This window comes from Chelmon rostratus, chromosome 17, assembly GCF_017976325.1.
Source record: "Chelmon rostratus isolate fCheRos1 chromosome 17, fCheRos1.pri, whole genome shotgun sequence".
In the NCBI taxonomy this organism is placed as follows: Eukaryota; Metazoa; Chordata; class Actinopteri; order Chaetodontiformes; family Chaetodontidae; genus Chelmon; species Chelmon rostratus.
The window spans coordinates 14,436,419-14,449,476 of NC_055674.1; the positions used below are offsets into that span (position 1 = coordinate 14,436,419).

General features: G+C 41.4%; 2 protein-coding genes across 3 annotated transcripts; one reads left to right on the forward strand and one right to left on the reverse strand.

Annotated features, from left to right (window-relative positions):
* Nucleotides 1-483: 483 nt before the first annotated feature.
* Nucleotides 484-2,271, forward strand: nme4 (NME/NM23 nucleoside diphosphate kinase 4). Its single transcript, XM_041956346.1, has 5 exons — nt 484-622; nt 1,424-1,554; nt 1,638-1,739; nt 1,895-2,007; nt 2,151-2,271. The coding sequence occupies exons 1-5, from the start codon at nt 484-486 to the stop codon at nt 2,269-2,271; spliced, it is 606 nt and encodes a 201-aa protein (XP_041812280.1).
* A 1,248-nt stretch (nt 2,272-3,519) lies between these two features.
* eps8l1a (eps8 like 1a) lies at nt 3,520-11,912 on the reverse strand. Of its 2 annotated transcripts, XM_041957090.1 has the most exons (14): nt 11,811-11,912; nt 10,865-10,979; nt 10,648-10,706; nt 9,795-9,933; nt 8,517-8,605; nt 8,328-8,402; nt 8,097-8,245; nt 7,808-8,017; nt 7,439-7,547; nt 7,168-7,308; nt 6,921-7,065; nt 5,616-5,778; nt 4,938-5,070; nt 3,520-4,398 (listed from the first exon to the last, which is right to left on the reverse strand). In XM_041957090.1, exons 2-14 carry the CDS (start codon nt 10,977-10,979, stop codon nt 4,330-4,332), a joined length of 1,596 nt encoding a protein of 531 aa, XP_041813024.1. In that variant the 5' UTR covers nt 11,811-11,912; the 3' UTR covers nt 3,520-4,329. The 2 variants fall into 2 exon arrangements, with proteins under 2 accessions (XP_041813024.1, XP_041813023.1); XM_041957089.1 differs by having other exon boundaries at nt 6,921-7,308.
* Between the last annotated feature and the right edge of the window lie 1,146 nt (nt 11,913-13,058).

Sequence of the window (13,058 nt, forward strand, 5' to 3'; positions counted from 1 at the left end):
GCAATACCCCTTTAATAGTGTCACGTCATGATTATGATAATTTTGGAGCTTTAAGGTTTGGACATGCTGTCAAACTAAAATGTTTTCAAAGATCCAGCTGTAGAAACTGAAGTGTAAGGTAAGCGTTTGGTTCTTTGGCTGTGGAAAGAGACAACTGCTGGGGTGAAGATGAAGTTTCATTCCAAGACATCCTGAAAAAGTTTACACATATAACTCCTCTTCACTGCTAAATCTAATGATGGAATCAGACGGGTCCCTGCACATGAAACATTTCTCAGCCAGTGCTGGAATAAATTGGTCGTGTCTGCAAGTTTGTTTGCAGACAAGAGCAGCTGACACGTTTGGCATCACTGGAGTTAAAAACGTTTCAGTTTGAGTGACACTCAGGGGGACAGGCATGCAGGGGGATGACTGGTGAGCTTTGACTGAGGAGGGTCGACTTCTCTCTCTAGAGGCTGACAGAACACACGTCAAAACACGGCCATGTTGCAGCGGTGCATTTTTAACAGAATTCTTCAGCAGTTTCATTTCGGGAATCAAGAAACCGCTAAAAGTCTGCTGTCCCGGTGTCCCACTGCGCTGCTTCATGGACACACAGCTGCTGCGCACAGGAGCTATTCAAGTAAGTGGCTGAATATATATTTTCGCCGCTCAGTAACGGTTTTACTTTGTCATTTTTTTTATTTCTCACTGCAGTTGTGCGGGTGTTCATTAAGGATCAATTGACTCTACCAGGACTTTCACTTAAAACATCTGTCTATTTCGAATGTGTGATGATGACATGATATCTATTTCTTTAGATTTAGAAAACAGATTCCTATTAAACATTTTTGGCACTGAGTCAAAGACACTTTACCTCCGATGCACTGCGTTTATTTGTTCTGAACTTAACGGGGCCGTTTGCGAAAACAAAATCGCTTGCCAAATTTATGGGGTCATGAACTGGAACTGGGTTAGAGGCACAGAAGATAGGGATGATGGTGGAGGTAACTCACACAGTGACCTGCGGTGTGCCTCATCGGGCCAACGGCCTGCGCGCATTGTGCGTAATGGGTATAACACGGTGCCATGAACGACACCCAAAACTTTTTCCCAGAACGAAACGTCCTCAAGTTAGATGCCAGCAGACTGACTTCCTCCAGTGGCGCGTCACGTGAGTATGTAATTGATAGCACGGAGCCATTCATTAGCAGCTGGTGTTGCAGTTTCTTCTGTGCGCAACTACAACTAAGCATCGAAATCCATAAAATATCAGATGTGCCTATTTCATACTACTCACAAAGAGTAGTTCATCTGTGTTTGACATGCAAACCTGTGTAAGTGTGTGTGTGGGTCAATATTTGTTCTCTTCTCTGTAGGTTACACTGTGCATGTGTCAGAGCTGTAGAAGTCAGTGGAAGTCTTATTCTGTGTGTCCCACTAGGTCTTCCGGGTGTGAGGGAGCGGACTCTCATAGCTGTAAAACCAGATGGAGTTCAGCGTCGTCTTGTTGGACAGATCATCCAGAGGTTTGAGCAGCGGGGCTTCAAGCTGGTTGGCCTGAAAATGTTGCAGGTACGGAAGTCTGAAATAAATGTGTTTGTGTGATGTGCATGTTCTCTGGTGAAGTTTTAACTGTAGCTGCGTCTGTTGCGAAGGTGTCCGAGGATCTCCTGTCGCAGCACTACTGTCAACTGAGGACTAAGCCCTTCTATCCCAGGCTGCTGCACTACATGACCTCAGGGCCTGTGGTTGTCATGGTGAGCGCTCCTCTTTCTGCATCCTTGTGGGATGCTCCCTTATTTCTACTTCTTTCTTTTATTATTTCTGCCTTTGCATTCGGTTGAACTTGCTACAAATCTCAATGAGTCTTGAATATCTTCTTTTTTTTATTTTGTGTTTTACTTTTGTGCAGGTGTGGGAGGGGCACAAAGTGATCCAGGCATCACGTACAATGGTGGGGCATACTAACCCAGCTGAGGCTCAGGCAGGCACTGTCAGAGGAGATTTCAGCGTTCATGTCAGCAGGTAACATGATGCCATTTGACTGCATTATGTGTACAAGATTAAACAATAACCTCATGAGACTGCCACTTTCCAGGTGTCGCCACTTGTGAGTGTATTACATGTTACTCGAAGGTAATATGTTGATTTGTGTGGGTCATTTAAAGGAACGTGGTTCATGCCAGTGATTCATTAGAGGGGGCACAGAGGGAGATCCAGCTATGGTTTCAGGGAAAGGAGCTGCTGAACTGGGACGGCTGTGACCAGACCAGCCTCTACGAGATGTGAAGAGGCTGAGAGCCGAACGCAGTGAGAATCAGTGATACTACCTCTTCTCCTGCTGCTCAAAGGTCGGTCTCATGTGACCACAGTGATTGAAAATGATGAGTGATATTCAAGTAACTTACCTCAGTGAGTGCAGTTAGAATCATAGATTTTCATTGCCAACTGCACACATATACATTTCTAGCTGTTCCATGTCTCACTGAACAGCCACAATAGGAGAAGTTTGCCTTTCGGCTCAGGATGAGATGTGTGTAGTAATCATTTGTCAGTCTGGCCCTTGCAGCTGATACATACAGTATTTTGTCAACATGTGTGATATGTGAATAAATTAATTAAACATGAATAATAGATGTAAAAATTGTTAGTGGCTCAGTAGCTGATTTCCAGCTGAAATATGTTTCTTTTATTATTATTTTGGCTCAAAACAGGTCCAACATCAGAATGTATCCCACAATCACCAAAGTCGCTCTGACTAATGGATCAATTTTGATGTGCTCATCTTTTTCAGACATTCTGGGCTTTATCCACAGTGACCAGTAATCTAAATAGCTGGTGGTCTAAACAGCTAATAAGTTACATATTACTTCATGTCAGATCAAAAAGACAAGTGTTCTGCTGTGTGATGATCATGCACAGCTCCCACAGGCTAAAAGATTCCCAAAGTTGTTTCAGCTAACTCGTCACTTGAACTATGTCCTTGAAAACTTTCTGTAATAATTCTACTTGACTGGCATTTTTATAAGTAAATTTCATTACTGAAATCACTGAGCAGGTCTCTCACCTCGGTTTAAAAACACTGTGAGGTGAAAGAAATTATATATGACGCTACATAGTTTCAAGGCAAGTACAAGACTTTGTAAGGAATTGTCTGAAATGAAAATAGTTGTTCGTAGTTGAGCCTAAATCAGATGATTACTCTTTACACTAAGATTTCTGCTCTGTGTAAAAAGTGCTGGTGCTGTTAGTGTACAAAATACTTCAGGAACGTGTTGTGCTGCAAAGCAATGAATGATGGTGATTCACCTCCACCTGCTGTTATTGAGCTCTGGAATGATTTTGATTTCATGTGTGTTGACATCTTCAGTGTCACTTGCTTTTTTAAATCCTCATCGAGCGTATAAAATGCGTTATGAAATTACTTATTGTATCTAGAATTTTTCACATAATGTTTTGGAAATTGTATGTCTTGATCATATAACTTGTGTATGTCAGAATATGGGAAGAAGGATAACAGTAAACTCATAGCTATGATACAAAAATGCACATCTTTTATTCAAGCCAGTACACTGACAGGAATATATCCCATATGTTTCTATATTGTGCGTTATGTCAGGATGTGCTCTGCAGCTGAAGTCACAGTGAAATATTTTAGTCTCCACAGAACATCATAGAGGGAGTCAGGACTAAAATTGTATATTAATGTCATAAGTTTATGTAAGGTTGGTCTAAAACAGCATTTGTCTGCAACAAGCGACATTGTCTTAATACAGTTTCATGTGCAAACAATAAAAACTCTGAATCAATCAAACATCTGACCGTCCTGTAGAGATTTTATGCAGTTTTTGTCAGAATTTAGTTTTTTTTTATAGCTCTAAAAGTCAGATTCAGGCCATAGTTGTTAACGCACCAAACTGATAATTAGTATATGATTAAGTTTATTGCATTGCATTTGTGTTTCTTGTCATGTTTCAGATGTTGCCTTAACAAAAGATAACAGACATTTCAAAATTGTAAAACATACGATGAACACCAAATGGTAAGAATAACTTTCTGAAACTCTGACGAAAATTAAAAGTTTAAAACCCCTCACGTCTTAAAAACATAAAAATAAAAATGCCAATTAGTATTAGTGATTGAGCGTTACCTTCCATGCAGTTTGCTTTTCTGTGTCTGTATCAGTAGCACATCAGAGATGTAACAGCATTAAAGATTTAAATCCAGTTGTATGGCTGTATAGCTGGATCCAGCTGTATGTACTACATTTACAGGGTCTCCATCAATCTTTGATGCCACATCTGTATCAGTAGATGTTAGAAAGCTCCGTCACACTACATCGCTCTCTTATTTCAGGTTGATCTTCATCTTTTGCTTCTCCATCACTGTTTCCAGTTCTGTGGCTTTGCGCACGTCCTGCGGAGGACACAGACAAAATGCGATTTAATGATGGAATATCAAAGAAACTGTTTTTTGAACAAACTTCAAAGTTGGCGTCCCAGCTGTTGTAGTCCATTAAACTGTCAATTGAAAATCACATATGTATTTAAATGTGAGTTCTGTCTGATCACATTTTAAACCAATGTTTGTGCTGTCAAAGTCGAATTAAAACACACACCTGAAGACACCCGTTAACAAATTCCTTTAATAGCAGAGCAAGGATGAGACGGCTGCTGAGTTATTAACAACTGTAAAATCTCTCGACTGAAACCATTGATCTGTAAGGTCTGAAGAGCAAATATGCATTCTGGGTTTGTAAATTGAAATGTGAAAAATCTTTAGTCAATGTAGGTCAGTAACAATGTGGCAAATGACGCAAGTCTGTGCATCAGCCAAGGCTGAGCAAACAACTAGCCCAGGACACACGGACCCAAGCATAACCATGCAAACACACACACACACACACACACGCATGCACACAGGACATCCAAAAAAAAAAAAGAACACGGACAAACCTCGAGAAGGGCCTTCTGCACCATGATTTGGCTGTAAACCCTTGAACCTTCCTCTGGTGAGACGATGCGGAGTTCCTCCTTATTCAGCGAAAAAAGCTGCGCTCCAGTTAAAATGCCCAGACTCTGAACTGTCCTAACAGAAGAAGAAAGCAGCAAAATCAGTGTTGGTGTCCGTTCACCACCAGAGAGCTTTCATTGTCAAAAGTTCACCTATAACCTGGATTTGGGTATCTTTGAAGAACCCAGTTGTTTAAACTGGAATAATAAAAAAAAAAATCACTTTTTATTTTCTTGTTGCACCTAAATGTCTCCCTAGCTCTCTGTTTAATTTCAGCCCTCACTTCCCAGTTAAGGTGCAATACATAAACGTTAACAGGGAGGACATTTGGACATGAGAGGGCGCTATTGTACACTAAACAAAATGTATGAGCATGTCTTTGACAGCTGCATGAGCTGCGAACGCAGAACCCAAGTGTCCAATAAGCACCCTCATACATCTCACAGGACAAATCAAATCTACTTCTTGTTTGAAATTTTGTGGTAGAGCAGAGTCAACAGTGCTCATGGTTTGTTGTCATTTAGTATAATAATAAAGCCATCCTTAAAACTACTTCAGCATAATGTTGGTAATTACATCGTGCATAGAGTTGTTCATTTAGACACATAATGCGCACTCACTGCTGGTTGAAGCCCTTGGTGGTGAGCCAGGCCTCCACCTCGGCAGACGGTGAGTGGTAGTTCAGGGGAACAGAAGTGTCAGCTGTGCGGGGGACCACCACTGGACGGACTGAGCCCCTTTTCCCAGCCAGCCGCTCAAGAAGCTCATCATTCATTATCAGGACTGCAAATACAATTTCAAGATTAGTGCTTAACCTCCAGGGCTATTTGAATTTACTGTTACATCATAAATGTTCATGGGATGTGTTAATCAAATGTCTCATGATTTTTAGACACATCACATAATCTGTTTATGGCCAGTTATCTCTGTACATACTATCAACATTATCCCAGCTGCCTTCAAGTGCACCTAATAATTTTTTAATCCCTTTCTAAAAATGCTATTAATATTTTCATTGTCCACATCAAAATATGAATTAGTGCAATGAATTGTGTCCTATGCTGCACAAAAAAGTTGTCTTTAAGTATGTAACTGAGAAAGCTACGGACTAATATTTTCGATTTACTTGTTTTAAGTTTCAAAGTGTACAAAATATAGTATAGAATATACTGTATATAGAATAGTATTGTATAGTATAGTGTTATATAATATATCATAGCATAGTATATAATCTAATATAGTATAGCATAGTTTACATTTTAATAGCTCCATCATAGCTCCACCGCCATCATATGTGGTTTTCCTGTATGTCTCTGTGATATGAATTGTCAGGACATTTGATAATTCAGACCTTTGAATACTAACAACAACAATTTCCTGGATAAATTCAACCAGAAGACTGTTGTTCATGTGGCATGGTGCACCATGGAGTTACACATGTGAACCTGGCAGCAGAAGCTTGGCACTCAGCTTCTTTCTCTTAGATACATAAGGCCAGAAGGAGCATCATCTCTGAGCCGGAGACAGGACCTTCTTAGCAGATGAGGAACAGTGTAATTACGGCTGCTGTTATATGCTGAAATATTCTACAATCTGCTCTCTTAACGTGCTCTAAGCTCATTTGGGAACACTTGGGTGTTCACACACCAAAGCCCTGTGTTGTGTTGGCATGAAAAAAATAGCAAAATATTTATTCTGAACAAAATAGTTGTTCAGTTATGGCCTTTATCTATTCATTTATGTTTATTTCACTGATGTTTTAATAATTTGCCCTGTCTCTGAATGAGTTTCTTGGTTACAGATTCTTAGAAGATGAACACAAGGAGGTCCTGGGATTCAACATGTTTGTGAACTCACTTGATATTCTAACGAGCCCCTCTTTATGGTTTACCATGGCGGATATTCAACATGTGTGGGTATGTTACCTCGGTCACTGTCTTCTCCATGCATCGGTGAAGACGGTAAAACCATGCTCTTTGGTCGCAGGGGGCTAATAGGTGGAGTGCTGGTCCCGACTGGGCTTGGTGGAGCATATGAGAAGTACTTTGTCCGAGGGGAGATGGCTGTCCTCTGTTGTAAAATAGCAGGAAGATACAAACAGCCACAGTGTGTGTGATGTTTGAAGCACTGGTGTGTGTGTGTGTGTCTCTGTCTGTGTCCGTCCGTCCGTACCTTTGACTCTCTGCGTTCCACTGGGCTGTCTCTCCCAGTGTTATTCAGAGCAGACAGAGGCTCCAGGATATTATAGGGAACAAATCCTATCTGGTCAAAACGATTCCGGCACTTCCACCATCGCTTTGATGACTCAATTACCTGCAGAAAACATGAGTCAGAAATCTGTCAAGTTTTGTGACATGCTGCATGTAGCACATGCTTGTACTCCAAGACCATGTCTGCTTTTATAGGTGGGTCACCACCTCTAAGTCTATTTATGGGTGTGCACCTCTAGTGTTTCTCCTTGTAGCACAGAGAGTTCACTGCTGTTTCGAGCCACAAAGTCGTAGCTGCAGCAGTAAAGTCTCTCACCCTCAGGCGGGAGCGAATTTCCATCTCTGAAATAGAAACGTCATTTAAAACACACGCAACATGAAAAACAGTTGAAGCAATTAAACAAAGCAGAATAAGACACCAGTCATTTTAACCTCTGATGAGATACACTGAAATGAGTTATTCTCATTTCAACCTCCAGACTGATTTTATTAGGCAATATGCTGCTAATTGCAGGCATTAAGAATTTGGCTGGGAGTGTCACTCCAGCTATAAACATAATTACACCTTGTTGTAACACTTTTTTCAATGTCTCCAGACTTACATCTCGTCCGTGCCGTCACCAGGACCCTCCAATGTCTGTTGAGCTTGGTCCTGTAGAGTTTGTGCCGCCCTACTCTCCCTGAAAGCATCTTGTTTGTGCTGCAACTCGATGGGATCGTCCAAAGGCTGGCCAGCTGAGTCATAGGCCTGAGGCTGCCACCCATCCAGGAAGGCAGGTGAGTATGAAGGAATGGACACGCCAAGGTGTGAGCTGGGAAAGATGGCAAGAGGATCCCGTTATAGCAACACACTCTCAACGATTTACACACACGTACAACAAACACACAGACCAGGGTGAAGTCCAGTTGGGCCCCAGTGAAGTCCACAGCCCCTTTTCCTCTTCGGTCAGATGCTTGTGGAGCAGTGAAACAGCACCACTGGTCATAGCAGGACTGACCACGGATGCGCCTAATGCTGGCCCTCCAGTGGTTTTCACCATCTGTGAAAGAGAACATCACCACAGTCAGTATCACACAGAGATACACAGAGAAACTATTGCATAAAACATTAAAAAGACCCACCAGTCTGAGAGGCACAAAGATGGGATGCAGCAGCTCTGGTGCATCAGGGTCTGTGATGGATGACTTGAGACGGTCCTAAGTAAACCAGCATGTGGGATCATTTCCATTTTAATTTGCAGTGGTCTTATCAAAATATACCTGTAAATGTCCAGACTTGCTCAGTGCTTAATGTGAGCAGTTCAATCTTACCAGCAGACTGAGGGAGTACTTGATTTTCTGAAAGACGTCCACAAATTCTTCCTCTGATGGCGGGCAAGCTTTCATGGTCAGCAGATCATCTGCACACAGAAGAGCACAGTCACAGCTACGACCAAAACATCTGAACAAGATACATAAGAAACACAGACACCAAACCACCCCACAATCCCGGCTGCATTATACATGCCTTGATTTTTCAGACATGACATATTATAAAGTCTGTATCATTTGTTAAGTGTTTTTTTTTTTATTATAGAGAACAATTTGCAAGCTGCCAAATGTGTGCAACGGAATAATAAACACTACAGTAAATAAAGTCTTGAAGTAAAGGAGTGGAGTTCTTGTTCTAGCTTGTTCCAGCAAGTACTCCTAAAAATCAATGCCAGTGGTGGTGACTAATAAGAGTCCTCTATTTCATTATTAATACATTCATACATTCATCGCCTTTAATCTTAGGGTCACACCTATCTTGGCACACACCTGCCAGAAACCTGTGAAACACCCTGGCCATGTTGCCATGATACACAGGGCAAAGACCAATAGTCACAAACACTCAAATTCCCATTCACATATACTGGAGTGTCTATAGTGTCTGCTGATGTGGAAACAGGAGTCCACGATATAAAGGCTGACGTTAGGAATCGTTTGCTGTTCTCTTAACTAATCTTCAATCTCAAATAAGATGCAAACTGGTCATTTAGAAAGTCTGGTATTAATAGTTTTACCATGTTCACACCACTGGATTGCCACTTAATGCCTGGTGCATTGTCTGCCCATTGCAATAAGCTGGTGAATGATTAAAATGATCTGAATTTTAAAAATATGTGTAATATTTTTGCTTCTCAGTCTTCCTGGTTTGACTTGACCCCAGCTCCAGCAGCGCCTTTGTCCTGTTTCTTGGCCATGCACACTATAGGCAAGAATTTTACCTGAAGAATTTTTTGGCAACCCGCCTGTTGACCCATTTCCAGCAAGCAAGAGTGTGCCAATATTCAGCCTTTGTCTCCAGGTCCCTGCCCCTACTCTTCTCCTGCAGCCTAGCAAGCACCTCCAACTTTTCACTCTGTCTGTCTCAGCCACCAGCTGATCTACAGTTCTTCAAACTTCGAACCTGCCTTAAGCACATCATCTGACTGCTGTACATGTTGTTATTTGGGTCTGTTTCTGAAGGTTCTGCCAGGCTGGGATGTTTACATGCATCTTTTATTTTTACCATCCTAGTTAAATGATGACTACTGTTAATTCTTAGGATGGAAGAAGAACTCTCACCATTTTGGTCCTCCTTCTGCTTGCCCTTTCCGCTTTTCTTCTTCTTCTTCTTCTGGTTGAGAACACTCTGGGCCTCAGCTGTCTGTTGTAAGCGCGCCATGAATCGCTCCACATCGTCAAAGCAGTGGTTCAGAATCTCCTGATGAAGAAATGCAAATGCAAACGGGACATTATAACCTTTGCTGGGTGGTATTTACTGCAGAGCTGCAGTCCAGGATTGCGTTAGATTGTAACTACTGGTCCCAGGCTCCTGCTGGAGTTTAAAAAAACTGATAAAATAATCCCCACTACCTCTTTCTAGAGCCGCAAACCCTTGTTTTAGTAAGGCCATTGTTGAGCCACGAGAAGTTAGTGGTTAACTGTAATGCCAGTAAACACGGGGAAGTCAGCTACAGTCCTTTTTATATTCTGGCCATCATATGCGTGGCATAGTTTACATTAAAATATTTAAATATATTCAATTTATTGAAAATTCAAAAAACACTGTTTAATATATAGACATTAATATTAAATTGTCTTTTGGCTCTGCCCCTCCCAGCCTGCCGCAAGACTTTATGTTATGTGTATGCAAAAGCTATGGAGTTGTTTTTTACAGACTGTCTTCACCTCACCACCACTGCTGTTGTGTCTTTCGTCATGTGTAAACAGTGGTTTCTGTCATAATGCAGACGTATAGTATGTGGTTAACTGACCTAAACTTGATGGATCACTTAGTTTCTTTAAGCCTCTTTTCACAGGTCGCCATCTCCTTTGACTTTAAAACCTCATTAATTACTTGTAAGCTTTATTCATAAACATGTTAACCCCACATGTATATAACAAATACAGAGGGATATGTAAAGTGAGTACATACCACCTCTCTCTCCGCATTCAGTTGAGGTGTATGACTTGACTCCTCACTGGAACCATTCTCTGAGCAGAGGGAGAACAAAGCCATTAACGCAAACATGGACAAACAAAACTTAAGGTCGTCTCCAAGCAGCACGATAACATGCGCAGAGCAAAAATACCTATTTGTGGCAACAGCACATGTTCACATATATGCATACATAGTAGTCAGATGGATATACCTTTGCCAGAATGTGTGTAGATGCTCTGGCCACCAGGAGGAGGATGCTGTCCTGGCATCATCATGACCCGGACACCTGAGTGCTTTCTAGGGCTCACCGGAGGTGGTGCAGACATCTATTATATGTGGATGCAGACAGGGTAAAATCAAGCATATGCATACAATCAGCAAAAATGCTTCTGTTATATAAAAAACATTTTTCTTTCTAAATGTTTACCTGTATATCATATTTTATGTGAATTTTCCAACACGTGATTTCCTGTCCATTTCCTGAAAATGTTGTATGAGCCCTCTATCCATTGTCTGAGTATTCCTAAATGTGACTCATATCTTGCTCTTCGTCTCGATCGATTTTCATAAACTCTACCCAACAAGCTCATCTTGTCTTTATCTGAATAGTTTAAAAAATGATGAATGAGGGCTCGATATTGCCACAAGCTGATTGTAAGAATGCTGAGTGTTCAGTCTTCACACACGCATGTAAGTGACAAATACACACAACAGGAAAAACCACTGTCACCACATGCAAGGTATGCAGTTGACACAACCATGAAACTTGATGGAAAAACTGTTCCAGCTGAATATAAGTCAGTTCATCACAAGCTTGTGCACACACACTGTAGCTTTTTACTTCAGCCCTGTTCCCCAACTTCCTGCGTGTTTCCTGCCATCCCTCCTTTTCCAACATTAAGCAGTGAATAATGCGTAAAACATTTCAAGCTTTACCAACTTCTGCACAGACAAATTTATGAACTATTCTAATGTATGTAGGATGAAGGGAAGTTGCTTCAAAAGTCTCCCCTGAGCAACATATTACCGGCATAAGGCAGCTGTCTTTCATATGACAGGTGTACCTGCCTCACTAACCCTCGCTCTAACACACACTAACTCACAAACACACACACACTGCACAAGTTAACACAAAAAATCGAGATACATCACTGTACCTTTTAGTGAGGTTTAATTCCAAGGCACGGAAAACAATCCTCGTGCTGAGCTGTGTGTGCACTGAGCTTAGCTGTTTACACGAGGACGTCCCACCTTCTTGAGATATGCAGGAACGAGAAAAACAAGTCTGGCTTTCCTTTCGCAGTTAATCTGTGCTGCTTTCACTCTCGTCAGATCCTTGACACACAAACACACTCAGACGCAATCCCTCCCTCTCATTCTTCTCTCTGCATCTTTTTGAGCCTCTCCTTCCCTATGACAGGCATTTCTATCAACAAGTGCCTGTGGCTTGTGCCAAGGGGATGATGTGGTCAGTAACTCATGCCATTCGAGAAATGCAAAGCACTCTTCCTCCCCACCTCCACAAATTCAGACATCAGGTTTCGTTTGAGATTATAATAACAAAGCCAAGATAAGGCTCAGTTGTGGAAACATGTCATTAAAAGTTCAAATCAAGAAATATCAATAAAAGGAAGCTAAAGTTTTACATGCAAATCATTCTTCAAACTCTCCTCAAAGGAGAAATTGCATCAGTTAAGTAAACTTGTTTGATTTGAACATCAAACAGGAATAGCATTTGGTGTTTCCATCAGGTTTTTAACAATTTGCAGCCTTGACTGTAAAGGCTCATGCACACCTTCAGTTTTTTGCAGACAGGTGCTCAGGAGGAAATGTCCATAGGCAAGAGAAGCGAGAACTCCTGCACACTTTTTACTTGCAATAAACTTTATTGGAGATACAATGTTTTGCTCTTTCGACCTACCTGCGTCAGTTTAAAACTTTAAAACTAAAAACTTCCTTTCCTTTCTAACAGCTTTCACTAGAAAGTCACTGACATACTGCACGTTAGATACTCTTGGATACAAGAAGAATTTAAAGCAAATAAGGACAAGGCATTGGAGAAAACTGAGCTGTTAGTCAACAGTGACACCAACTGGCTGTTCCAGGCCAGACATCTGTTGCTGCAGCTCCCCTCGTGTGTCACTTGGCTGCTGCACAGGTGGAGAAAGAGTTGATGGTAAGATTCATGTTTTCAGCACATTGTCCTAAAAAGCTTTAAGCACTGCATGCTGAAGACATTCACTAAGCTCTTATTACTTTATTGGTATTACGAAACTGTAGGTGCCACAGCCAACACTGCCCTATTGGCACTCAGTAAGCAGGAAATGAAATTCTATACTGTTTTGTAATAACAGGGCATGAAAAAGGCTTGCGACTTTGCAGCAAATGTAGGGATCTTATTTAAT

Coding starts and splice junctions, on each gene's coding strand:
- nme4 (XM_041956346.1), top strand. CDS start 484: ATGTTGCAGCGGTGCATTTTTAACAGAATTCTTCAGCAGTTTCATTTC. Junction 623..1,423: donor TGCGCACAGGAGCTATTCAA/GTAAGTGGCTGA, acceptor GTGTCCCACTAG/GTCTTCCGGGTGTGAGGGAG. Junction 1,555..1,637: donor TTGGCCTGAAAATGTTGCAG/GTACGGAAGTCT, acceptor TCTGTTGCGAAG/GTGTCCGAGGATCTCCTGTC.
- eps8l1a (XM_041957089.1), bottom strand. CDS start 10,979: ATGTCTGCACCACCTCCGGTGAGCCCTAGAAAGCACTCAGGTGTCCGG. Junction 9,934..10,647: donor TGAATGCGGAGAGAGAGGTG/GTATGTACTCAC, acceptor TTTCTTCATCAG/GAGATTCTGAACCACTGCTT. Junction 5,779..6,920: donor TGGAGAAGACAGTGACCGAG/GTAACATACCCA, acceptor TTGTATTTGCAG/TCCTGATAATGAATGATGAG.